At 36.3% G+C, this 26,825-nt stretch overlaps 1 protein-coding gene across 1 annotated transcript in view; it reads right to left on the bottom strand.

Annotated features, from left to right (window-relative positions):
• Positions 1-1,175: 1,175 nt before the first annotated feature.
• FRK (fyn related Src family tyrosine kinase) overlaps positions 1,176-26,825 on the bottom strand; it is a 142,173-nt gene continuing 116,523 nt past the window's right edge. Inside the window, exons 5-8 of the mRNA XM_044676781.1 lie at positions 20,999-21,157; positions 6,133-6,314; positions 2,669-2,834; positions 1,176-1,945 (exon numbers count right to left, since the gene is read on the bottom strand). Coding sequence (XP_044532716.1) covers positions 1,728-1,945; positions 2,669-2,834; positions 6,133-6,314; positions 20,999-21,157 — 725 coding nt within the window. The 3' untranslated portion in view covers positions 1,176-1,727. The remainder of the gene's footprint in view (positions 1,946-2,668; positions 2,835-6,132; positions 6,315-20,998; positions 21,158-26,825) is intronic.

Raw genomic sequence — 26,825 nt, forward strand, 5'->3', positions numbered from 1 at the left:
TACAGGATAAATTATAAATAATCACTACAAGGAAGGCACTAAGATTAAAGAGGGCTAGGAAAGTGTTCCTGTAGAGAAGCTAAAACTTGAAGGAAGCCAGGGTATCTAGGCGAAAAAGATAAGGAAGGAGAGAAGAGAGAGAAAGAGAATTCCAGGCATAGGGGACCATCACTGGGAATGCCTAAAGTTAAGAGACAGTATGTCTTGGATTAGGAACAGCAAGGAGGTCAGTGTTACTGAATTATATATATAGAGGAGTGGAGTAATATATAAGAAAATTGGAAAGGTTAGGAAAGGTCCAGTTAATGAAGGGCTTTAAAAGTCAAAGGAAAAATTCTATATTTGATCCTGGAAGTAATTGGGAATCCAAACTTATTATTCAATGGATAAGAGGTTAAATGACATAAACATACAGTTCTCAAAAGAAGTGTGGGTTATTATTAGCCATATAAAAGATTGTTCTAAATCACTAGTAAGAGAAATATACAACCCTGAGGTCTCACCTCACATACAGTACTTGGCAAAGATGATGAAAGATGAGACTAGTCAATGGGGGAGGGGTCACAGATTGTACACTAAATATCCTTAATTGACTTGTGAATCCATCCAACTAAGCTGAAAAGCAATTTGGAATTGTGCTTTTTTTTTTTTTTGGAAGAAATTGTTCAGACTGTAAAGACCTTCTTTTCTCTTATCAGAAAAGGATGGCCTTGGTCACAACATAATTTAGAGCCCAAGGGCTGGAAAGGAAGAACTTAAGAACAAACAGTATCCTCACTGCCAATGAGTGGTAACTTAACTTTTTTCTTCAAATAGATGCAGCCTATTTTTCACAAAAGCATAGAAATTCCCAGGAACTCTGGGAAATATGAATTATCTGTCTTGCTCAGATGATCTCTTTTTTTCTAAACCAGTTTGATACCTATTTCTCAAACCTCCTGAGTTACAGTTGTTTTTCATATATACATCAGAGTAGAATAACTCATCAGCTTTGCAGTATGATTCTGCACATTAAGAAATTTAAAGTAATGTTGATTATTCTCATATGACACATACTGGAGGTATATAGAAATCTCTCCATTTCCTTTTAGAAAATAAGAGAGATTTAAATTCTTTTCCTCAACAGCTGCTTCATTTTTCTGCATAGCACAAAAAAATGCAATTACTCCCAGTACAATCAAGACATTTAATATGGCTTTACCCTCATTGTAGTTACAGGATATTTTAAAAGAGAAGAGGGGGGAAATCTCAAAGCACAGGTCCTGCTGTGCAGCAAAGCAATCATATTCCTTCATAATAACAGCCGGATGATATTCAGCGATCTGAGGAATAATGAATAACCACACTAATCAGCAAACAGGAAAATGCTGCCACAGTTAACAGAGTAAAAATCGGCCATCATCTGTTGATTCTTATGATCAGTATTTCAACCAATAAATAGAAATATCTTCAAAATGAGAAGAAAAAAAGAACTTGTTTCAGTTTTTTATCTTGCCAAGCAGCTAGCTGATGGGAGCATTATTTTTGCAGGGTCCTGCAGTGTTGTTCAAACAAGGAAATGGAGATTTGGTTATTTCTAGCACACATGTTCAAGTACCACAAAATGGAACCTCTTTCCTCCCAGATTTCAAATCTAAGTTGATTTTGTAGTTGGTGGTTGCTATGTTTCTGGCCACTTATTCTATTTGTTTATTCTTTGAAGCACAGCCATTTTCCCAGTCCTAGGTTTATCTAACAAAATTATTCGCATCTAAGTAAGAAGAAGAATCCAATTCATAATAATAGTCTTCAAGACTCCAGTGCAATGATTCGAACGTTGGTCGGTCTTTGGGTTCTACATTCCAGCACTGCAACATGATGTTGTAGAGTTCCAGTGGACAGTTCTCTGGTTGAGGAAGTCTATAGTTTTGATCCAACTTCTGGATTACCTGCATACCTGTCATGCCTGAGAGAAACAGAAACAGAGATAGAGAAACAGAGTCATAGAAAGGGAGAGACACACATAGAGAGAAAGTAAACCCAACAATTGAAAACATATATACACATATATTTTTTTATCTTGTATACTATTTTATTCCATTGTATAATGGATAGAGAGTAGGCTTTAGAGTCAGGAAAGTGAGTGTTCGAGTCCCTCCTTCATCTGGAATCCTGTTCAAATCACCTAATCTCTCAGTTCCCCAGGCTACTCACCTGAGATTATAAATTACATAGGAGGTATTGATATGCTTTAGAAGAGAAAGTTTCCTCAATAAAACTTCCTACACTGATGAAATCATATGTCTATTTTTTAAAAAAAAACAATGACATATATTTTCCTCAGTGAACATGTCTTGATCACATGATCATCTTTCCAGACTGTAGAGATTAAATCAAGCCCCAAATCCTGCTTTTCATAGTAGTGGCTATTCAAATATAATTTGTTAACAATGGAGGAAGAAATTCTAAACCATCTAATTCATTCAAATAATCAATATCCAATGTTAAGCATCTATTTGCATATTATGTATATATATATGTATATATGTATATATGTATAATATGCATATAATAAATACATATATAGGCAATCCCATGTCTTTCCCTTCTAAGACTTTACAAAACATCTCATTAATATCCTAACAGGTGATTTGCTGCAGCAGGACAAGCTTTTGAATAAATTACTCACCTGGATAAGGCATCTTTCCATAAGTAATGATTTCATAAAGAAGTATCCCAAATGACCACACATCAGATTTAATGCTGAATTTGTGAGAACGAATGGCTTCAGGTGCTGTCCATTTCACTGGAAGCTTGATTTCTGGTTTAGATTCATAGATATCTTCATTTTCTACCTGTTAAAACATTGATAGAGCCAACCTAAGCAGAAGTGTTTCTCTTCCCCCCCCTCACCATCTTTGTTCATCTATAAATTGCATTTATAAATTGCATCTATAAATTGCAATTATTTCAAAACTAATTAGAGTCTACATGCCATCTGCCTGGTGGAGGGTCCCGGCAGCAAAGGTATAATCTGGCATACATCATTACAAAATTACAGTCTAATATGTGTATGTGTGTGTGTGGCGAGGTCAAGGGAAGAGGTGTAGACTACTGAGGGGATGCCAAACTGTATAAACAAGACTTCAAGAGAGACTGAATGTTTAAACTGATAGATTTTTGTTACCATATCAGGAGTTGTCATCCATGGATTCAGTCAATACTGAGTGAGCATCTATTAAGTGCAAACCAACATGCAAAGAACTGGTAAAGGATCCTGCTGGTGCAGGGGACCACATGGCAAGGCTGACTTCCCATCTAGTATTCAATAATGGAAGAAATGATAGCAAGAGCTGTCTGCTATTTTCTGATTTACTGATGGCATTGAAGGGCCATTGACTTTGATAATTATCACTTAACCACTTTCTAGGAGCAGAAAACAGACTCCAAGTGATTTAAATGCAAGTGTCCTCTCATCATGGTTCTAATTAATTTACTTAAAGAGAGTATGATAGATTCATGAGAATTAAAATAGTTATTTACTTGTAGCTGAGCTACATATATCACAAGTCTAGAGTCTAAAGAAATATTGGAAGTCACAAAGTTACACTTGGAGGAAAACATGATTATCTAACGGGATATTTTCTATTATTTCTTATATTAGCCCAGCTGAGATACAGTAACAAGTCATATATCAGAGCTCAGAACTAGAGAAAGGAGACTAACCAACATGGCCTAAAAGGGATAAAAGATGGGGTCAGAGAGGCAGTGCTGCTGGGAGTAATTGGCCCTATAATTGTCAACGAAAGAGTCAAGGATCCTTTGAATGTCCAGGTAAATATGACTGTCTTTGTGTTATGTATGTACTTATATATGTGTATATAAAAATGGAAAAGAGGAGGGAAAGTATGTAATTTTAGGGGCATAGTAGGAAAAAGAGTACATAAAAAATACCAAAATGTCTAAATGAAAAATTAAGATTTTAGTCCAATATCCAGAAAGTTTTATTTTTTTTCATGTTTTCCCTTTTTATTTGAGAGGAATTTCCAGGAAAGATTTTTACTACTTCATAGTTTAAACCAGTTAAAAGTAACATGTCAGACCAGAGAATTTTCAATGAAGATATCTGCCATAATTTAATACCGTAAATATGTTGCAGACACTCAGGATGGCCACAGATCTATAGCTCTGTGAAGGTCAGATAATCCAAGACCTTGGATTTAAAAATCAGGGAACAGATGCCCAAGGGAAGCAAAGTGACTTAGGCAGTCACTTGATGGAAATGAGCATCAGAGATGAGATTTAAACCCCAGTCTTCTAACTGAAGACTCAACACTCTTTCTGCTATACTAACAGATTGTGAGCTCCTTGAGGGCAGGCACTATTTTTACCTTTCTTTGTAGACCCCAATGCTCAGAACAATGCCTGGAGCTTAATAAATGTTTGCTCACTTAAATTGACTACACTGCCTCCCTATGAGAGATGATGTAGATATGTATGATGTGGGAAGATATGCGATTATATGACAGATTTACTTACTTGGAAAAAGAGAAAAAGAGAAAAGAAAAAGTCAAAGGAAAAGATGGGAACAAATCTTCTAGGGAAAAATATCAATCCTAAAAATGGGTAGAAACAGAGCAGAAAAGTGGCTTATTTTAGTGGCTAGCCCAGTTAGGCAACAGTATACTTTCATGAATTGACCTTTATGCATCTTCAATTCCTATGATCTCTCAAGTCATGCTTCCATATGATCTAAAGTCTATCAGGTCATATATGAGCATCCAACAAAAGACATCTTCCCCTCAAAAGAATCTCTCTAGCCTGACCCTCTGAGCCTCAGTTCAAGGCAGCAAAATAACACCCTCTCCTTTCCAACTTATCCTAGATTTCACTGTTACTAATTTAATTTGGGATTACATATTTATGAAACCTAGAGGAAAAGAAGAAAAATCCTTCCCTTTCTTTGACTAGATGGCCATCTTACCAATCTAATGTCTTATCTTTTAAGTTCCCCCTTCTTCAGAGCTATTGTTCTGACAGAAGCTGCCCTTAAGGTTAGGTATCTTCCTAATCAGCAAAGTCAGAGGAAGTATGGCATATTTTATACTTTTACACAGTTATGGAGCTATGCGGGCTTCTAGCAATGTTAACCCATTAACAATACTGAAGTGCTATAAACAAAAATAATAATAGCCAGCATTAACATAACTCTTTAAAACTAGCAAAGCACATTCTAGATATTATCTCTCTTAATTCCCTCAATGAAGCTATTATGTAAATGCCATTTTTATCCCTATTTTGTAGATAAGACAACTTTGGCAGAGAAAGGTTAAGTTATTTGCCAAAGTTCATTTAAGTGCCTGAGACAAAATTTTACTCAGGTCTTCCCGACACCATATCAATACTATATATACTATTTGACCTAGATGCCTCTAAAACTTTATTCTCTAAACAAAATCAGATTCTCAAAATTACCAACTTTTTTTGGATTGCTCCTTAAAGTTATTATGCTCAGACCCTGGTCTGAGTATGACTTGATGGCATGTAAAGTCTTTATGTACTCCACAATCTATTCTTTTACAGAATTAAGGGTTGGTTATTGTTGTTTTTTTAAGATGTATATACTTTCATTATTTTTTTTCTTTTTTTGCTTTACCTTCCATCTTAGAAACAATGCTGTGTATTGGTTCTAAGGCAGAAGAATGGTAAGGGCTAGGCAATGGGGGTTAAATGACTTGCCCAGAATCACCCAGCTAGGAAGTGTCTGAGGCCAGATTTGAACCTACGACTTCCTGTCTCTAGGCCTGCCTCTCAATCTACTGAGCCACTCAGCTGCCCCCTGCTTTCATTCTTTGGATGAATTAATTCACTCAAGAATCTAACATTAAATTCTCAACAAAAGCAGTAACTTTTAAAAATTGTTTTTGATGAACTCATTTTTTTCCCTTGGGTACAGTAGATTATTGCAGTTGCCCTGTAGAGTCTTTTGTCCATAATGAAATGTTGCATGGATGAAAAGAATTTGAGAAATACTATTTTAAGACATGATTTTGAATTTTTTTTTAAATTCCAGGGGGAAAAGCAATTTATTGATTTAAAAAACCAACATCCAAATTCACTTTAAAACTCAACTTAAAATCTTTAAAAACTCACCTTAAAAACTCTTGCAAGTCCAAAGTCTGCCACTTTATAAACATTGTGTTCACCAACAAGGACGTTTCTGGCAGCCAAATCTCTGTGGATATAGTTCTGAGATTCTAGGTAAGCCATTCCTGAAGCAACTTGAGCTGCCATATCCAGCTGTTGAGGCAGATGGATTTTGGCCCCGGCATCATCTAGGCAAGAAAAGGGGGGGGGGGGGGAGGGAGAGAAGCTATAACAGTATGTCAAATGACTGCCCTATTCTATTGACTTTTGTATATTTGAATAGTCACAATTTCACTAATAGGGATTAATGTTTATAGGACTAATTTGTGAATTAGTAAATACAACCAAATTCAGCAACTGAAATCTCAAGGAATAATAACAGGGTAAAGACAGTAACAAGTTCAAGCTTCCATTTACTGCCAACTAATAGATATATTCTCATACTATTTGGACCTCCTCTTTCCTATCTCTGCTATCATTATGACAGACTTCAATATTTAAATCAATGATCATTCTAACTCTGGCCTAATTACCCAAATTATTTGGTTCTGGGGTCTCTGGGTTCTGGTCTCTCTTGGAGCAGTATTTCAGGAAAATCCTAGCTAAGCTTCACTTCACATCCTTACCAAGTGCCTCACATACATTCCTCTCCAACTGCTACACTACCCCTTCTCCTGCTAATTAATTTCCAATCTCCCCTGCTAGAGTATACACTAAGATCAAAATAAATGCTGCCAATTATTCTCAAATGAAGTATCAACCTATTCCCGTCTGGCCTCATTTACTAGCTCTGTGACTCTGGGGATCAAAATGCCTCTCCCTGCCACTGTTCCCTTGTTTGTTGTTTCTCCCATTAGATGTAAGCTGCTTGGTACAAGGATTTTATATGCCTTCATAGATCTCTATTGCCAGTGCTTAGCACAGAGTGCTTGGGCATTAAGAAACATTCCATAAATGTTTTCCTCATTTATTCATGTATTTATTCATTCATTCACTTTGCTATCACTCAAATCTAATCCAAGATCTTGAACTCTAAAACTCTTCTCAATGACTATAATTTGCTTGACCTTTTAATGAGCCTTAGGCATTAGCGACTAGGCTATGTGACCTGAATTATCTCATTTCCTTTCTTCCACAATCTCAAACCTTTCTGTACTTTCTCACATTTTTGCTCCTTGCCTCAAATCTCAGAGCATAAGTTGGTCTTTCTTACCAAGACCAATATCTCCACCAACACTCTTAACCTCCCTTCCTATTCTATCTATTCTCCATGAATTTACTCTAACAATCATTCTTATTTTTATTGTCTCTCCCTCCTCATTGATTCTTTCTCTTCCCTTAGAAGTATTCTCAAGCTTAGTCTATCAAAAAAAAGAATCTATTAATTTCCTAATTTCCCTCAAATTGTCAAAATTTCCCTTCCTTCCTCTCTTTCTATCTCTATCTCTCTCTGTCTCTTAATTGTGCACATTTTTTTCTTTTTTTTTCTTTTTTTTTTTTTAAATTTTAAACCCTTAATTTCTGTGTATTGACTTATAAGTGGAGGAGTGGTAAGGGTAGGCAATGGGGGTCAAGTAACTTGCCCAGGGTCACACAGCTGGGAAGTGTCTGAGGCCGGATTTGAACCTAGGACCTCCCATCTCTAGGCCTGGCTCTCAATCCACTGAGCTACCCAGCTGCCCCCTGCACATTTTTTTACAAGGGTTTTATTTTGGTTTTCCCTTTTCAGAAAGGGAAGGCAGGAAGGTGGGAAAATAAATGAAAATAAGGGAGGAAGAGATTGAAGAAAAAACAAGGGTGATTGATAAAATAATTCTAGGGCTTCCTCCAAGTCATTTCTATGTCTCTGTCTCTGTCTCTGTCTCTCTGTTTCTCTCTACTCAACTCTAGAACTGTGGGATACTGGCCAAGTCATTTCACATGTTTCTTCATTTATAAAGTGAGAATAATAATCCTTATACTATTTCATAATATTTCTGTCAAACTTCAGAACACTATGTGTAGAAGAAATGTGCCTAAACTACAGGAAAGAATAATTCAGTAGTCTTCCAATAGTGCCTCCATTTTCTTTTCACCTACTTATTCCTTCATTTGCTTTAATTTAGATCCTATCCCTACCACTTCAATGAAACTGCTCACTCTGAAATCATCAACAATTTTTTTCCTTTTTGAAAACATATTGTTTTCATTTATTTTCCCACCTTCCTGCCTTCCCTTTCTAAAAAGGGAAAAAGAAAAGAAAAACTTTGTAACAAATGTGCATGGTTAAGTAAAATAAATTTCCAAATTGTCCCTGTCCCAAACTATGTATTTCATTTGACCTCTTGCCAAATACAATGGCTTCTTTTTGATCTTGCTCTCTGGCCTTCATGCATTATTTCATATTGTTAACCAGCCCCTTCTTGATATTCCTTCCTTCTTTGACTTCTGAAACACTATCCTTTCTTGGGCTTTCTCTGAATCATTTGTTTGCTTCATAGAGCTCCTTCACAGCTTCCTCTTCCTCTTGCCAACCCCAGAACAAAGGTGTCCTCCAACAGTCTCACCTTCATCACTTTCTCCTCTCTATAATCCTTTCCGTTCATCTGCTCCCACATATAAAACAATTCTTTCTATGCACATAACTTCTAAATGTCTGTCTTCAATTATGATTTCTTCCCTGATCTAGGGACTTTCATTTCCAGATGTCCATAGAACACTTCTGTATGGATGTACTGTTGAAATATTGAACTCAGTATGACTAAAAAATCAATCAATCCTATTTCCTTCCCCTGCAAAATAATCTTTATTTTTTTTTTATAATTCCACCACTCAAAACCTCACAGAGGAGTTGAGAATTATCATAAAAGAAAACATATTGTCCAAAGTGTGAAGATAGGATTAACTCTTCCCTTGTCTATGTTTAGCTAATCAAATCAAGAATTTAAAGTACTCCTACTTAACCATTAAGCATGAGAGTTCACAAGTCACTTACAAGAGTAAGTGACACCTCCAAAGGCCACTGTCCCCACACCCCCAGAGAGTGCCAGGCAAATGGGAGGCTGTGATTGGTTCCTGTAAAGTGGGGGAATGACAGGAAGTGACTTGGAGAAAACAGCTTTAAAAAGGCCAGCCCTAGGATTCAGGATTCTCTCTGCTTCTGTGAGCTGGGCTGAAGGAGGACTCTTTGATTCTTTGGCTTTGGAGAGGCCCATTCCTTTCCTGGATCTTGCATAGGTTTGCTGGGTGAGTGGCTGAGATTCCTGCCTTGGCATTGGAGGAGGCTGCACTGGGGGACTTCTGGCTGAAGACTCTATGTGGAGATCTGAGACCTGAGGAAGCCTCCTGCCAGGGTGCTGAACCAGACTTCACTTTGCTGGAGAAGCTCTTAGGGCTGGTAGGCTTGTTAAGAATCTGTCTCATCTATATTTTCCACTTCTTTGTAAATAAAAGCTGCTAAAAGTCATTTTGACTTAAGCTGTAATATTTTAAAATCTACAACTACAATATTACTTTATTACTCTCCTATTGAGCCAAAACCCCAATTTTGTTCCTTACAAAAGTTTGACTCATCTTTAACTCTTTCCTCACCTTTACCCCTTTAATGATTTCGCTTGTCCTGTGGTTTCTACAATGGGGTAGCGAGGTAGCACAGAGAATAAAGTGCTAGATCTGAAGTCAGGAAGACATTTTTGTGAGTTCATATATGGCCTCAGACTTTAACTAGCAGTGTGACTCATTGCACTTAACCTTATGTGCATCAGTCTCTTCATCTATAAAATGAACTGGAGAAGGAAATGACAAACTACTCCAATATTTTTGCCAAGAAAACCACAAATTGGGTCACAAAGAATTGAACACAACTGAAAAAACTAAACAACATAGTTTTATCTCCATAATAATTCTTGCACCCATTTGCTCATTTACAATTCTATAGTACAGTCCATGACTGCTCTTACTATTACTTTGGTAGTAACCTCCTCACTGGTATTGCCTCCTCTGGCCATTCCATCCTTCACAACACTTTTACACTTTTAAAGTAACCTTTCTAATACACATATCTATGTCTCCTCTTAAAAAGAAAAAAAAAACTTTACTGACTCCAAATTGCATTCTGAAGGAAAATAAATTTATATAGATATAGATATAAATATATAGATATAGATAATTTTTTCCCTCAGGTTAGAATTGAAAACCTTCCACTACTTTGTTCCAATATATTTTTTCTGGATTTATTTCACACTATTCTTTCCCTTTTATGCACTTATTACTCCAGTCAAATTGAATTTCCATTATTTCAATATTTCATCCTTCCCCCTCTTTCCTCGACTTATTTTAATACATCTCTCTTTTTGGCAATGCCATACTATGGCAAAGAAAACAATCATATTCCTATCTATTAATATCATTTTTATCTTTAAAGGGTTAAAAAGATCCCACCTTCTCTCTCACCCCTTAGTTGGAATTAATCAATCAATAACTTTTTATTGTGTCTTTTGTGAACTGTGAAGATGGGATTAACTTTACCCTGCCCATTTTTAGATTTAATCACCAAAAGTGTACACACCCCATTTATCCTAAGTGGGGGAGGTCCGTAACCCACTGTGTGGGAAAGTGGGTGATGAATCAGAATTGACCAACAGCCACCTGGGCAGTCCTAAGCAAAGTTTAGGCTATAATTGATACATGTAAAGTGGAAGGAAGGTACAGGAAGTAATGTAAAAGAAGCACTTTTTAAAAGGAGTTACAACTTCCTGTGAGCAATTCTTCAGAGTTCTGAGTTCAAGTTGGAGCTCTTTCACCTTGAACTGGACCCCAGAGGACCTTGGACTGCTTTCTTTTTGAACTACCATGTGGGTGAGTGAAAAAGACTGACTCCTTCCTGGATTTTCTGAAAGGACTATCCTCAAGAGAGGTCTCCCCTCTTGGGAGAGGCTTCATGGCTGAAGCCCTTACTTTATTCATCACCAGGCCTTCAGCTCAAGGCTGAGGCCCCTCTGGCTGAGGATTAATTAGTCCTAGTAGGGTTGAGCCAGGGGCCAAAGCAAAATACTCAGTGTGTGAAGTTAGATATATTGCCCTATCCTCTCTCTGATTTTCTTACTTTCATTCTCTCTTTCTATTTGTAAATAAACTACCATAAAGGTCATTCTAACTTGAGTTTTTCATTTGGAATTAAGTACTTAATTCCTGGTGACCCTAGTCTTGTATATTCAGTCTAACCATCATTTTACCTTTTCAGAAGCAAGCACTGGGGAAGGTGCTGAGGATACAAAGATAAAAAATACAAACATCCTTCCTCTCAAAATTTATATTTTGTCAAGGGAAAAAAACATACATAATATGGAATAAATAAAAACTAGTTACATGAAAAATGTATTATACCTACATTTAAAAAGTAGGCATAGAGGAAGCATGTTAACAGTTGGGGGGAAATCAGGAAAGGTTTTATATAGATGATACTTTAATTCAATCTTGAAGGACATGAGGGATTTATGAGACTGATATGAAGAGGGAGTACATTCCAGGCATAGGAAATGGCCAGTTCAAATGTATTGGGAGAGGAGTTGAAGTATCATGTGTAAGGAATACATATATTTTTATATTTTTTATTTTTATTTTAAATTTCATTTAAAATATTTTATATTTTTATAAGACCAGTTTGTATTGACTATAGAATACAGGAAAAGGAGTAATATATAATGTGGTTGGAAAGATATGTTGTGGCCTAGTCATAAAGACTTATAAAATCTTAAAAAAATCTTTTAAAAAGGTGGGGGGGTTTATATTTAATCCCAGAGGCAATAGGGAGCCACTAGTTTATCTAGTGGGAAAATGACATGGTTAGACCTGTTTTTAAGGAATATCAATTAACTTAATGGATTAAAGAGAGAAATGAGGCCGAAGGATCAATTAAGAGAAGATTGCAATAATCCAAGTAAGAGGTAATAAGGTACTGAATTAGGGTGGTGGCAATGAGAAGGGGAGGAGGTGCAGAAAAATGTTGTGGAGGCAGAAATGATACAATTTGGCAGATAATTACACATGGGAAGTAAGAGAAAATCAAAATAAGATCAGAGGTCACAAACCTGAGAGACTAGAAAAATTGTGATGGCATTAACAGAAACAGGGAAATTAAGCAAAGCAAAGGCTTTGAGTAAAATGATCATGAGCTCTTTTTTGAAAAAGATGAGTTCACTAGAGTATGTTGAGATCACTAAAAATGATCTCTACTTCAAATCTCTTATGCCTCTGTTTGACTCTTATGTACTTATAATATTCTAACTTTTTATAGTTATTTGTATACTGCTCTTATCCTTCCTACCAGATTGCTCCTTGAGGATGGAAAATGTATCTTATATTTCATTTCTTCTTTGAATCCCTCATGCCTAGCATAGTGTCTCTTAGGTAACAGGTGTTAAATAAATGTTTGTTGAATGAAATGAGAGTAAATTTAATCTACTCCCTGCTAGGTCAAAGCTTTTAGTGTTATGCATGGGGGATAGAAATCTAAGGTATCACCTGATTTGAGCTTATCTATGATTGTTTCTAGTTGTTTAGATATTGACCTTACCACCATTCTAAGCTACAGAGAAGTCCTTTATTCCTTCCTCAGAAATTAACTATGAAAAGGAATTTGAATTCTATTTGAATTGTTGCATGGGAAACCTGAGATCTCAAGGATATTTCATCCTGTTTATAGCTCAGGGTACCTGATGGGTGCATAGATGTTCCTTTTTAAAGTCTATATGCTTCTTAGTAGGTCGTGTACCCCCTTGCAGCCCTGAGACGCCTTCAGCATGTGTCATCTCTAATAACAAACACAGCTTCTCCAACTACCCATTAGTAGTACCCATTCTGCCTAAGGACAGGACATAAGTTTTCTTACCAAGGACAGGTTGACCCAAAGGCACAAATTATAATATGTGACTTTCTATGACTTTGTTAAATGAGATTGTTTATTTGAGAGACATATTCGTTACAAAAAGGTTATTAGATAGGAACATTAGACTCACAAATAGCTAGAGGATATCCCTTTTCTCCATTTCTTTTTAAGACTTTTTTTTTAAAAACCCTTCAAGCTCTTGGGACATAAAAAAACAAAATCTAACATGTGTTCATTCATTAGCAAAAGTTACACTGTAAGATGAGGGGTCTGCGAATGACCAAATTATTTCATTGATTGAAAAGATTTTGATATAATGGGAAAAGCACTGGCTTACAAGTCAGAAGAGTTGGGTTTTAGAAATAGGTGTAACACTGCCTATCCATATAAAACATGAATCATTTCCTCCTGATCTCTCAACTGTTAGTGCCATTCCTCATTAAACTACCTAGTATTTATTTTGCATTCATCCTATACACATAAACATATACATCCATATATAATATATGTGTATATGTGCATATATATATATATACCCTATAACACTCATAAGATAAATACATATAATAAACTGAGGCAAAGAATTATTAAGAGATTAAAACAAGGTTTCAAAGCTAGTCATTCAGCAATAGAATATAGACTAGAATCAAGGCAGCATCACATAGTGGCAAGACTTCTAGGGATAGGTCTCTATTTTGAGCTAGGCTGATTCTCTTCCAAAAGGCATAGAATGTCATTGTTTGTACTTAAGATATTGCTAGTTTATTAGAAACTTCCAGAACCTTCATTCCTCTAACATAGCCTTAAAGAACAGCAGGTTTGGCAATTCTGAGCAGCTCTGTGCCACCCTGAGAATCCTCTCTGACCAAGATTATAATATCATCACAAAACAAATACTGAAGTGAAAGAACCAACAAGAAAACAGAGTAAAACAACTTTAGGAGGGGGCTATCAGAGCACTCAGCCCTCAGACCAACACACCATCCCCCCAAGCCTACCTATAATTAGATAGGAAAAATGAGCAAACAAAATAAAAGCACCTAACTCCAAAGAATTATTATAGAGACAAAGAGTAAGGTACAGACACAGAAGCGGATAGTAAAAACAAGGGAAACACACACAAAGTCCAAAAGAAAAATATGGGTTAGACACAGATTCTGGAAGAACTAAAAAACAAATTCAAAAATCAATTAAGATAGGTAGAGGAAAAGTGAGAAATAGAAATGAAAGTGATGTAATGAGAAATAAAAGTGATGCAAGGAGAAAGGAACATTATACAAGAAGAAATGGACCAATTGAAAAAGGAGAGCTATAAACTGACAGAAGAAAATCAGGCTTTAAAATCAGAATTGACCATCCAGAAATTAATCATTTCATGAGAAACAAAAAAAAACCAATAAAGCAGAATCAAAGGAATGAAAAACAGAGGAAAACATGAAATATCTTATTGAAAAAACAACTGAACTAGAAAATAAATCTAGGAGAGACAATTTGAGAATTATTGAACTACCCAAAAGTCATGATCAAGAAAAAACTATGGATATCATATTACAAGAAATCATCAAAGATAACTGCCCAGAGATCCTCAAACAAAACTCAGCAGCAAGAGTTAGAAAGAGAAACTCCACTTAAAATCACTCTAAACAATATAAAATATTTAGGAATCTATCTACCAAGACAAATACAGGAATTATATGATTCATAACTACAAAATACCTTCACACAATTAAAACTGGATCTAAATAATTGGAAAAACATTAATTGCTCATGGGTAGGATGAGCTTACACAATAAAAATGACAATCGGGGCAGCTGGGTAGCTCAGTGGAGTGAGAGTCAGGTCTAGAAACAGGAAGTCCTAGGTTCAAACCCAGCCTCAGCCACTTCCCAGCTGTGTGACCCTGGGCAAGTCACTTGACCCCCATTGCCCACCCTTACCAATCTTCCACCTATGAGACAATACACCGAAGTACAAGGGTTTAAAAAAAATGACAATCCTACCCAAATTAATCTACTTATTCAGTGACATACCTATCAAACTACAAAAAAAAACTTTTATAGAATTATCAAAAATTATAGGTTCACCTGAAAGAATAAAGGATTAAGAATATTAAAGAAAATAATGAAAAAAATGTGAAGGATAGGGGCTTGGCAGTACCAGATCTTAAACTGTACTATAAAGCAGTGGTCATCAAAACAATATGGTAATGGCTAAAAGACAGAAGGGTAGATCACTGGAATAGACTAGGGGTAAATGATCTCAACAAGCTAGTGTTTGATAAACTCAAGGATTCCAGCTTTGGGGAGAAAAACTTACTATTTGACAAAAACTGCTAGGAAAATTGGGAAACAGTTTGAGAAAAATCAGGTCCAGATCATTATCTTACACCCTATACCAACATAAATTCAAAATGGGTAAATGATTAAATATAAAGAATGAAATCATAGATAAATTAGGAGAACACATAAGAGTATACCTGTCAGATCTGTGGGAAAGGAAGGAATTTAAGACCAAGCAAGAGAAAAAGAACATTACAAAATATAAAATCAATGATTTTGATTACATCAAATTAAAAAGGGTTTCATTTTCCTGGTTAAGATGGCAGCAGAGTAAAAAGCAGCTGCTTAACCTCTCCTAACCAAAACATACAGCACTCCTCAAGAAGACATAAAAACAAATCCAGAGGAACAAAGGGACCCCACAACAAGGCACAGCATTGGAGATATGTGGAACCAGGGCACTTCAATGCTATAAAGGGGTAAAACAGCTCTCACTAAAATGGGAGCTGAGCAACCCCTCCCCCACCCCACACCACCTACAGTGACAAAGCCAGCGCACAAGAGTTAGAGCAAGTTTGGGGAGCAGATTAAGTCCTTGGCAGCTACCTGGGGTCACCAGGGCCTGCTCTTGTAAGCAGCAAGACTTAAGACTCCAAGAGGCTAAAGAACACATGAATAGGCAATTTTCAGATAAAGAAATCAAAAGTATCAATAAGCACATGAGAAAGTGTTCTAAATCTCTAATAATTAGAGAAATGCAAATCAAAACAACTCTGAGGTATCACCTCACACCTAGCAGATTGGCTAAAATGAAAGAAGGGGAGAGTAATGAATGCTGGAGGGGATATGGCAAAACTGGGACATTAATGCATTGCTGGTGGAGTTGTGAACTGATCCAATCATTCTGTCTGGCAATTTGGAGCTATGCTCAAAGGGCTATAAAAGAATGCCTGCCCTTTGATCCAGCCATACCATTGTTGGGTTTGTACCCCAAAAAGATCATAGATAAACAGACTTGTACGAAAATATTTATAGCTGTGCCTTTTGTGGTGGCAAAAAACTGGAAAATGAGGCGATGCCCTTCAATTGGGGAATGGCTGAACAAATTGTGGTATATGATGGAGATGGAATACTATTGTGCTCAAAGGAATAATAAACTGGAGGAATTCCAGGTGAACTGGAAAGACCTCCAGGAATTGATGCAGAGTGAAAGGAGCAGAGCCAGAAGAAAATCGTACACAGAGACCAATACAGGGTGGTAAAATAGAATGTAATGGACTTCTGTACTACCAACAATGCAATGACCCAGGACAATTATGAGGAATTTATGGAAAAGAATGCTACCCGCATTCAGAGGAAGAACTACAGGAGTGAAAACAGAAGAAAAACAACTGCTTGAACACATGGGTTGAGGTGGACATGATTGGGGATGTAGACTCGAAACTACCACACCAATGCAACTATCAACAATTTGGAAATAAGTCTTGATCAATGACACATGTTAAAACCAGTGGAAATACACATCAGCCATGGGGAGGGGGAGGGAGAAGTCAGGGGGTGGGAATGAAGGGGAAAGTAAGAGCATGAATTATGTAACCATGTTAACTTTTCAAAAAATAAATATTAATAAATGTTTAAAAAAATTAAAAAGGGTTTCTACAAACAAAACTAATGTAACCAAAATTAGAAGTAAAGCAACAAACTCTGAAAAAAATCTTCATAACTAAACTCTCTGACAAAGGTCTATTTTCCTAATTATATAAGGAACTAAGTCAAATTTACAAAAAATCAAGCCATTCCACAATTGACAAATGGTCAAGGGACATTTATAGGCAGATTTCACATGATGAAATAAAAAATATCAATAAGCACATAAAAAAGTGTTTGAAATCCCTCCCGATTAGAGAAATGTAAATTAAAACAACTCTGAAGTACTACCTTACACCTAGAGACTGACCAACATGGCAGCAAAGGAAAGTGATAAATGTTGAATGGGATGTGGCAAAATTGGAATACTAATATGCTATTGGTAGAGTTGAGAGTTACTAATCACTCTCGCGGGCAACTTGGAATTATATCCAAAGGGTTTTGAAAGAATGCCTGCCCTTTGATCCAGCCATACTATTGATCAGTTTGTACCCTGAAGAGATAATAAGGGGAAAGACTTGTACGAAAAAATTTTAGCCACACTCTTTGTGGCGGCAAAAAAATTGGAAAAATGAAGGAATGTCCATAGATTGGGGAATAGCTGAACAAATTGTGGTATCTGATGGTGATGAAATACTACTGTGCTGAAAGGAATGATGAACTGGAGGAATTCCATGTGAACTGGAAAGACCTCCAGGATTTGATGCAGAGCAAAAGGAGCATAACCAGGAGAACACTGTATACAGAGATTGATATATTGTGGCACTATCAAATGTAATAGATTTTTCTACAAGCAGCAATGCAATGATTCAGGACAATCCAGAGGGACTTATGAGAAAGAACGCTATCTACATCCAGAGAAAGAACTGTGGGAGCAGAAACATAGAAGAACAACATAGGATCTATCAGCTGGTTCAATGGGGATATGAGTGGGATTTTGGTGTTAAAAGATAACTCTACTACAAATATGAATAACACGGAAATAGGTTTTAAACAATGATACATGCATAACCCAGTAGAATTGCTTGTCAGTTCCAGGGGCAGGAGGGGGAAGAGTAGAGGGGGACAGGAATCATGGATCATGTAACCATGAAAAATATTCTAAATAAGTTAATTTTTTTAAAGTTTTCTGCCCTCTGTTCTGGCATGTCCCCTTGAGAATATCTCAAGGTTTACTTGAGCATCTGCCTGTGAATTTCACATGATAATGGTTATATGGTGGGGAGCATGGGCTGAGATTTATTTTACAGAAAAAGAAATATCTGATATTCTGTAAAGAATAGCTTCACTGAATTAACAAGGAGGAAAACAAAATCAAGCTTTCAATATTTATCTTCAAAATTTTGGAAATTAATAAACTGGACATCTACTATAGATTTTTTTGGAGGGTGGACTTGTGATGTCATTAGAGTTTCAAAAACTCCTTAATCAATGCAAATTGGCAATTTATCTTTACCTTAAAGTCTTGGGATGTTACTTGAAGTACCAAGGAGTTAAGTTATTTGCTTGGCATCGTGAAGTTATCATTCATCAGAAATAGACCTTGAAGGGGGCAGCTGGGTGGCTCAGTGGATTGAGAGCCAGGCCTAGAGACAGGAGGTCCAAGGTTCAAATCTGGCCTCAGAAACTTCCCAGCTGTGTGACCCTGGGCAAGTCACTTAACCCCCATTGCCTAGCCCTTACCACTCTTGCTTTGGAGCCAAAACTATGTATTGGCTCCAAGACGGAAGGTAAGGGTTTAAAAAACAAAAGAAAAGAAGAGAAAAGAAAAGAAATAGACCTTGAAACCAAATCTTCCTGATTTTGTCAACTATGGCATACACTCTCTCTCATATGCGACTGGCATTTCTAAAGTTTTGTATCAAATTTCTCCTATAAAAGAAAATTTATCCTAGGAAATATTAAGCAAAGCTCAGGGATTTTACAAAGATGTTTTGATAGAAAAGAATATAAATGTTCTCTTACCTATCATGTACAAAAGCTAATTTGAAGAATAGTTGATATGAAAAGATTTTCACTGACAGCTATAATACCTGCAGGAAACTCAGTAATAAACATTTTCCTTTCTCGAGACTGCCATAGCCCAAGAATTACCTAAGTAAACCTCAGCACAGGCTCTTGCTATAAGAGTCACATATCAAAACTGATATAAATGTCCATAAATTGGTGACAATTTACATCTGCAGGAGGAAAATATTTTCAATTATGCTCCATTCCTCAAGAGTATGTCAGTTTAATAATATTTCTCCTCATGGGCAGCCCAATTGAGTGGCAGATTCTTTTTAATCTAGCTTTGTTTTATTATAACTTTCTTGATTGGGAAGGGATTGTGTCTAGTCAGCATCTCTTTAGAACTTGTACTGACAGGTAAAATACAGATCAAGCTTTGCCCTTGGACAAACTAAGTCTTAATTACCCAAATGGGAATACTAATTGTCTTCTGTTCCAGTAGTCCCTACCAAAGTCATTCTAGGTTGTCATCAGTTTAGAGCCTTCCTGAGGTACTACCTAAAACAAGTGACTTTTTATGTCCAAAGGAGCTCTGAGGTCACTGCATTCTGTTGAGTCTGTTTGGGGCAGCTCTAGTAGTCCCAGAATAAATTATACTCCAGGACCCATTCCATTTTTGAGGGGACAAGTCAGCTCGGAGAACCACAAAGATCTCTCCCTGCTCTGAGATTTGGTAAGGACTATATTTTTGCTTTTCTTTGTACCCATAACACTTAGCACACTGCCCAGCACAAAGTAGTTCCAAATAAATACTTGTCACCTATTCAAGAATAACCAGAACTTCTCATCAATATTCCAGATGGGAATGTCTTCTCCACACTCCTATCTATGTCCTAGATCCTCCCCAAAATTCTAACTTCAGAGAGTAGACTATCATTTGCAGGGGCAGTGTCTCCATGGCACTCTTCACTTGGCAGGTAACTGAGTTGCGATTCTGTTTAATTTTGGTAGCTCCATGCAGGGTAGCCAGATGGTTTTTTTTGTGTGTCTGTAGTCATTAAGTCAACAACATTTGTTGGGACATATATTACTCTCTAGTGAGCTAACCTCATCACAACCTATGTTCTCTTCCTTTAGTTTTGTAGCTTAATCATATCACTTCCCCAGATCATCCTAATGTCAGAGGAAGGTCCTTTCTCCTTGGAAATCTTGGCTCTGAAGTTTGATATATGGGCTTTTTTCCTTCCCATTCTTTATCACTTCATGCTGGGTTTTGAAAAACAAAAATGATAAAAAAAATAATAAATCTTCTCTAGATATATGGTATTACTATTAAGCTTTTGGTTATTATGACCTCTAAGCATTCCTATTTTCATGCACTTTATATAGCTCTGTTTATTAAATCATTCATTTGTAATATGTACCAAGGTTGAGCAATGCCTTTTATCCTTTTTAGTATAAAAGAGAGAACAAATGCTAAGAATCAAAAAATGGCACAATACCTGTTGTGTTGTGGTTTTTTTGGTTGTTGTTCTGAACTTTTAGCTATTTTCTGGCAATAACTAGAGTTGAATAACCAACAAGCATGTAATATGGTGTAATATAGCTCAAAAATTTAAAAACATGGGAAATTACATATTTCACTATCACCCAGCTCTTATCCCCCAGTTCCTATAAGAGGTAAATATCAGTTTATGAATTCTAATATTTAGCATAGTTATGAAGTATATTTTGGCACTGGGCTCCTATCTATTATGAACCAACTCTTCAATGCCTCTTAGTTCCCATCAGTAGCAAATAGTTTGTAGATTCTAATATTTAGTAACGGTATTAAGTATTTCATGGCTCTGAGTGCCTGTTCTTCAATTTCCCATTACATTTAAGTACTTTGATGGGTCTATTGTGAACTATTTGGTTTTTTTAACAGTATAAATATTTTTCTCCTCCCTTTGAGCACAAAGTACCTATCATTTCACCGAGTAATTGAACCACTTGGTGTTGAGACATCTATTGTCACAGATGTGCAGATAGTAAATATCCCTTGAGTTTTAAAAGACCTGCTAAATTGGCATTTATGGCACTACCTAAAACAAGTTCTTTTTTCACCTTGTTTTTTAAGTCTTTAGCTTACTTTGGAGATAGACTTGCAGACTTCCATGTCTCATCAGTTCTGTTATAATATAAATTGGATCCTCTAAAGTGCAAACAGCATAAAGCTGGATAAGCTTGGGATGTCTCAGGTTCTTCATTATCTGTGCCTCCCTCAGGAAGTCCTTTGGATCCATTGAACCTGAAATAGAAAGAGGGGGAGAAAAATAACTTGACGTTATTAAGGGCATTCCTATCTGCACAGCAACCTTCTGGGAATCACCAAGATTATTTTCTGCCTCTTTCTAAAGTAAGAACAGAAATGCCACAAATCTTTAGTTATCAAAGGATAAAATCAGTTCAGATGAGGAAATCTAATAACAGGAACGTGTCAGTGCATCAGGGTTTTGGGTTATGACCTATAGGTGAACAAAGGCTGACTTGGATTCATATGAAAAAGAGAAAAGGAAAAGAATACAGGCAACCTAACTGATAAAATGTGGCACAGGCTCACAAAAGCATCAAGAAGAACATTCATGTTAATGTGCAGAAGGGGAAAACACTGAATATTTAATTACTGCAGCAAAAGCTTTTATGTCCAAAGGCAGAGGAAGACTGACGACTGCATCAGAACCATAAACATAGCCACTATCTCTTGCACCTACTATGTGGAAACAGCTGGCTAACAATTCGAAGCAGGGTCACTTTTATATTTATTTTCTCAATTTGAAGGGGGCATTGTATGCAGGTCAGGTAGAAAGGATCTTTTGAGGCCACTTCCAAAACATAATTTTTATATGCAAGCAGCCACTGCAATTTTATACAATATAGAAAAGACTAACTCAGAATGCTTTCTCCTGAGATACTGATCTTATCATCCTGTTAAAGTTGTCAGAGTGCTAATAACTTGACCAAGTGATAATGGAGACATATCCTAAGCTATTTTAAAATCGTCCACAATTAAATTGTATTTAGATGCCCCCACTGTGACTCTCCATGGAAGATGGCATGTAGTTAAAGTCAATTGAAAATGAAGATGGAAAGAATTCTTACGTGAATTTCTTAAATCAAACTAAACCCCTTTCTTTTCTCTCAACAGAGTAAGCATTATTACTCATTTCCTGATAAGGAGATGATGAACTCAGAGGGCAGATTGAGATTTTTTTTAACATGGCCAATGTAGGAATTTTTTTTCCTTGACTATAAAAGTTTCCTTTGGTGTTCTATTTTTCTTACTTTCTCAGGGGAGGATGTGGGGTAAAATAAAATTCATTTTAGTATTTAAAACAAAAAAAATAAGCATTATTATGATTCAATTTATTCTTTCTTTTTCAAAACATCAAAAATCACAATTAATTCCTCTACTGTTTATAATGTTTTGATCAATAAAACATGACTGAAGAACTTGGGAAACTAGCCCTTATGACCACTAGTGTTAGTAAGACTAACTATGGACAGGGCTAATGTCACCTGAGTGAAAGGCTGATAGCTCCATAATTCTGTTTTAACACGTGAGTGATTACTGTCTTTTCAGTCTTAATAGCTCAGAAAAAGAAGCTTTTTGGAGAGTATAATAGCTATGTTGAAAGATTTAAAGAGTTATCACAAGGGGGAAAAAAGTTAGGCATTTTCTTGGGGGAACAAACTAAAGGCCAGTGGGAGAAAGTTATGTTTCAGTTCATTGTAAGAAAAAAAATCTTAATGCATTATTCTTATACGTGTAACATGTATATTAAAATAGAGTTCCAGAATTAGAAGGAACTTCAAATGTTATGGAATGAATTCCATACTTAATATAAATCTCCTCCTAGAAGTGGTAACTTGGTCTGTGCCCAGAGATTCAAAGTGATGGGGAATTCAAAAGCTCATTGGGCAGGCATTAGGAATTTAAGGCAGAGGGAAAAATTTCTGAAACTATATGTTGAATACTCATGCAGGGTCTTTGGCAGGAGCTCTAGCCCCATGTTATCTAGGATTCATTCCCTATTGAAAATGTCTCTTTGTCTATTTTCTCTGGCTCAGAGTCTGAGATAACTGGCACAATGGAGACATTTTTTTTTTGTCCTTGGGTTCCCAAAAACATAGAGGTCCTTGAACATTAGTCTTTACTCATCAATATATAGTAGAAAGGAGATGAAAGCCTGGCCTAGGCTTATCAGGTTAGGAAAGGTAACTTCTGATGAGATTTGATATCAAACCATTGTAATTAAAATCTTCTCAGAAAATGTCATTCTGATGAACTCTTATTGTACTGGTCAGGTTCCTGTTTTCTCAACTACAATAAATCCAAATGGTTCTGTAACCATTCTCCATCAATTTCTCCATAACATCTTCTTCCTTTCTTTAAATTTTAGTTCCACTATGTCATGCAAAGGTCTTCATATCACAGTTATGGGTTCTCCTTATCTTGTAGTCACATTTGGATTGGTTAACTGCCACTTGCAAAGCTGGGAGCAAGTGCTAGGATGTTTATAAAAAGAGTTGAGATCCACCAAAATCTTTATATACTAAAAAAGTTTCATGAGATTTGAGGAAATGGAAATAAAGATAAAAGTCAAGTTTATATCTTTGTTCAAAAAAGCTACATGAGAAAGATAAGTATACTTGCATAGCTGTTTCTCTGAAAAAAAGAACTGGAAATTTTAGAGTAGCAAGCTCAATATGTATCAACAATGGGATATCACAATGGAAAAAGTTCATGCAATCTTGGGTATCATTAAGAGAGACAGAATATTCCAGAAAAAGGAAAGTGAAAGTGCTTCTAAACCTTTGCTCTACTCAGATCATATTGGGGATATCATGTTCAATTCTGGTCCATATTTTAGAAAGAACATTCATAAAGCAGAGGGTTTCCAGAAAAAAAGGCAACCAAGAAGGTAAAGAGGACCAAGTTCATGTCAGATGTAGACTGGTCAAAGGAAGCAGAAATGTTTAGATTGAAGAAGAGAAGATTAAGAAGTCATAGTAACTGTCTTCAAGTATTTAAGTCTTTCCTAAGGAAGAATGGAAGGATGAGGGTTAGAAATACATATGTAACATTGGGAGGTGTAGAAGAGATTACCTATTCCAAACTCCTCATTTTAGAAATAAGGAAATGGAAACTCTGAAAAGTGAAGAAATTTGTGAAAATTTGTAAGAGTCAAGATTTGAACCTAGGTCTTCCAATGCTAAAGCCAGTCCTTTTCCCACTACAACAGAAAAGGTAGAAATAGAAACAATGAAAGAAAGTAAAGCTCATTGCAATGCCTCCAAAGGTAATGGATTTTCCCCTACTAGAAGTTTTCAAGCAATGGCTTTATGACAACTTGTCAGGCATTTTGTAAAGGGGATTCCAGTATATTTGGGCTTAGGTACGCCCTAAATGAGTCTTTTGTTTTTATGATTCTTTGCCACATATTTGTACTAGGAATTAAATGATAACTGATTTTCCTGAGGAAAGGAATTCTAATTCAACATCTATTTAAAAAATACATAAAGCCATTTGCTTTGGCTGCTGAGACAGATCAGCAGGACATGCAAAGACAGTGGAGTTCCAAAATCTCTGTTTCATATTGATCTTATTTGTATTCTTAGTTGGGGATGCTCTTACAAAGCAGGGGGAAGGGTGATGGGAGTTAGTGAAACAAGGAGCACACTCTTTCATCCGGGCCCAGGAATATCAGTGGCATCATTCCTGAAGGGCATCCCAGCCTGGCCCCCTCCATGAGTACAAGGGGCATCCTGTGGCTCAGTGTTATGGATGATCCATGCTGCCTCTAATGAGAGAGGCTCTTAGAATGAGGAGCAATCCTGATGAGAAGTCCATTAGGATGAGTGGATATAGAGAACCTTCAAAGGTACTGATAAAGTTCTCAGGGCAAAGGGTGTAATCAGCAACATGGGGCATGGACACTAGTATGCTAACAACTAGTTAACCATAATTAACCAATATAGGATGTTAGTGGAGGCAGCTGGATGGCTCGGTAGATTGAGAGCCAGGCCTAGAGACGAGAGGTCCTGGGTTCAAATTTGGCCTCAGACACTTCCTAGCTTTGTGACCCTGGACAAGTTAGGCAATGGGGGTCATTGCTTAGCCCTTACCGTTCTTCTGCCTTGGAACCAATACACAGTATTGATTCTAAAATGGAAGGTAAGGGTTAAAGGAAAAAAAAAACAATATAGGACATTAGTGCAGGAATCTACATCTTGCCAGAAAGCAGCATTTCTGGAACTTTAAAGATGAAGGAGTCACTTAGTATTGGCGAGACCAATGGGACTCTAATCCATGGAAACATTGATCCATGGAACTTCCAGCAATAATACAATTATTGTGTCCATTCAAACAAGAGCAAATATAAACAATATTAACAATTACCTATTACAGTCCCAGAGATGACAATCGTGGCCATGGAATCCTAGAAAATCACGATTCCTGCATCAAAATGCTCTATATAGTTGTAATCAAGATGAGTAAATGATATTGAAAAGCCAATTACCCCTTTTCCTTCTTCTACCTTGTGATGATTCAGAATGGCAGAAACTAACTAGCAACAGAAGTAAGAAGATTCAGTTTCAACTCATCTCGTAATGTGGCATTAAATTTTCATTTTTGCCCATCAGAGCTACTGCAAGAGTTTATTGCGAGGGTCATCTTTATTGCTTGGCCGTCTGCTAAGCAATAAATAGCTGCTTAGATTGATTAATGGTTCAAAGGAAGTGAAAACATTTAACCAATCAACAAAGCAGTTTACTACTATTGCATCATAAATCAATAACAGTCATTCCTATTGGAGAGAAAACTGTTGCAATTTGTTTCTTCATTTATGTGCTGAATTACAAGAAATATTCTTCCTGGTCCTTTCTAAAACTACAAAGGGTACAATGATAAGAGAGACAGAGTGACAGAGACATTTATAGAGACAGAGGGAGAGTCAGAGAGGTAAAAAAAAGAAGAATTGTCTAATGGAAAGAGCACCCGACAATCAAGTAAGCAGCTCTAGGTTTAAATCCTCATACTGATACTGTGTGGCTTTGGATAAATCACTTAATTTCTCTGAACTCCTGTTTCTAAATCTATAAAATAGGGATTAATAATAATTGCAGTACCTACTTCATAGGATTTAGGGAGAAAGATCCTTAAAAGAGTTATTTAAATGTTAAGCTATTAATACAGTTAATATCTAGACAGTAGATAACCAGTAGAGAACTTAGAAGAGTCCTAGTTCAACTTCTTCATTTTACTCAGGGAAACTGAGGCCCATTGAGGTTAAGTGTCTTTCCAAAGTCAGATCTTCTGACCTTTATGATGCACAATGATATAAAGATCTGAAATGTTATCGGGTTAGGAAGTGATTAATGAGAATAATCACAATATTCTATTTCTATGGTTTTGGCAGGTCAGCTGAGCTCAGGTAAAGTATGTCTTCACATTCCGGCCATATTATTTAATAACCTAGAAGAATCAAGTAACTTTTGATCACACAATATTCCACTGATTTAAACAAGTTAGCTAGCCCTGATTTGAGTGAATTCTTTTGTTTAGAAAATCAGTAATTCTGAAATACAGCAAAACATCATCCCCTATGGCATGAGGAGTGCTTTAGTATTTTCAGTTTTGTCACAATGGGTATTCTCTCTTTCAAAACTCATTGCAACTCAATTATAATTGTCTTCAAGAGTTGCTTTTAAAAACTTAGAAAGACCTACATAGAATAATGAAGACTGAAATAAGTAGAACCAAAGGAACATTATATACAGCTACAGAGCTAATATTTGAAGAATAACTTGTGAATGTCCACATCCAGAGAAAGAACTGATGAATAGAAACATTAAATATAAAATTATATATATATATGTATATATATATACATATACATATCTTTGCATTGGGT

The sequence above is a fragment of the Gracilinanus agilis genome, chromosome 4 (genome assembly GCF_016433145.1).
Source record: "Gracilinanus agilis isolate LMUSP501 chromosome 4, AgileGrace, whole genome shotgun sequence".
Classification (NCBI taxonomy): domain Eukaryota; kingdom Metazoa; phylum Chordata; class Mammalia; order Didelphimorphia; family Didelphidae; genus Gracilinanus; species Gracilinanus agilis.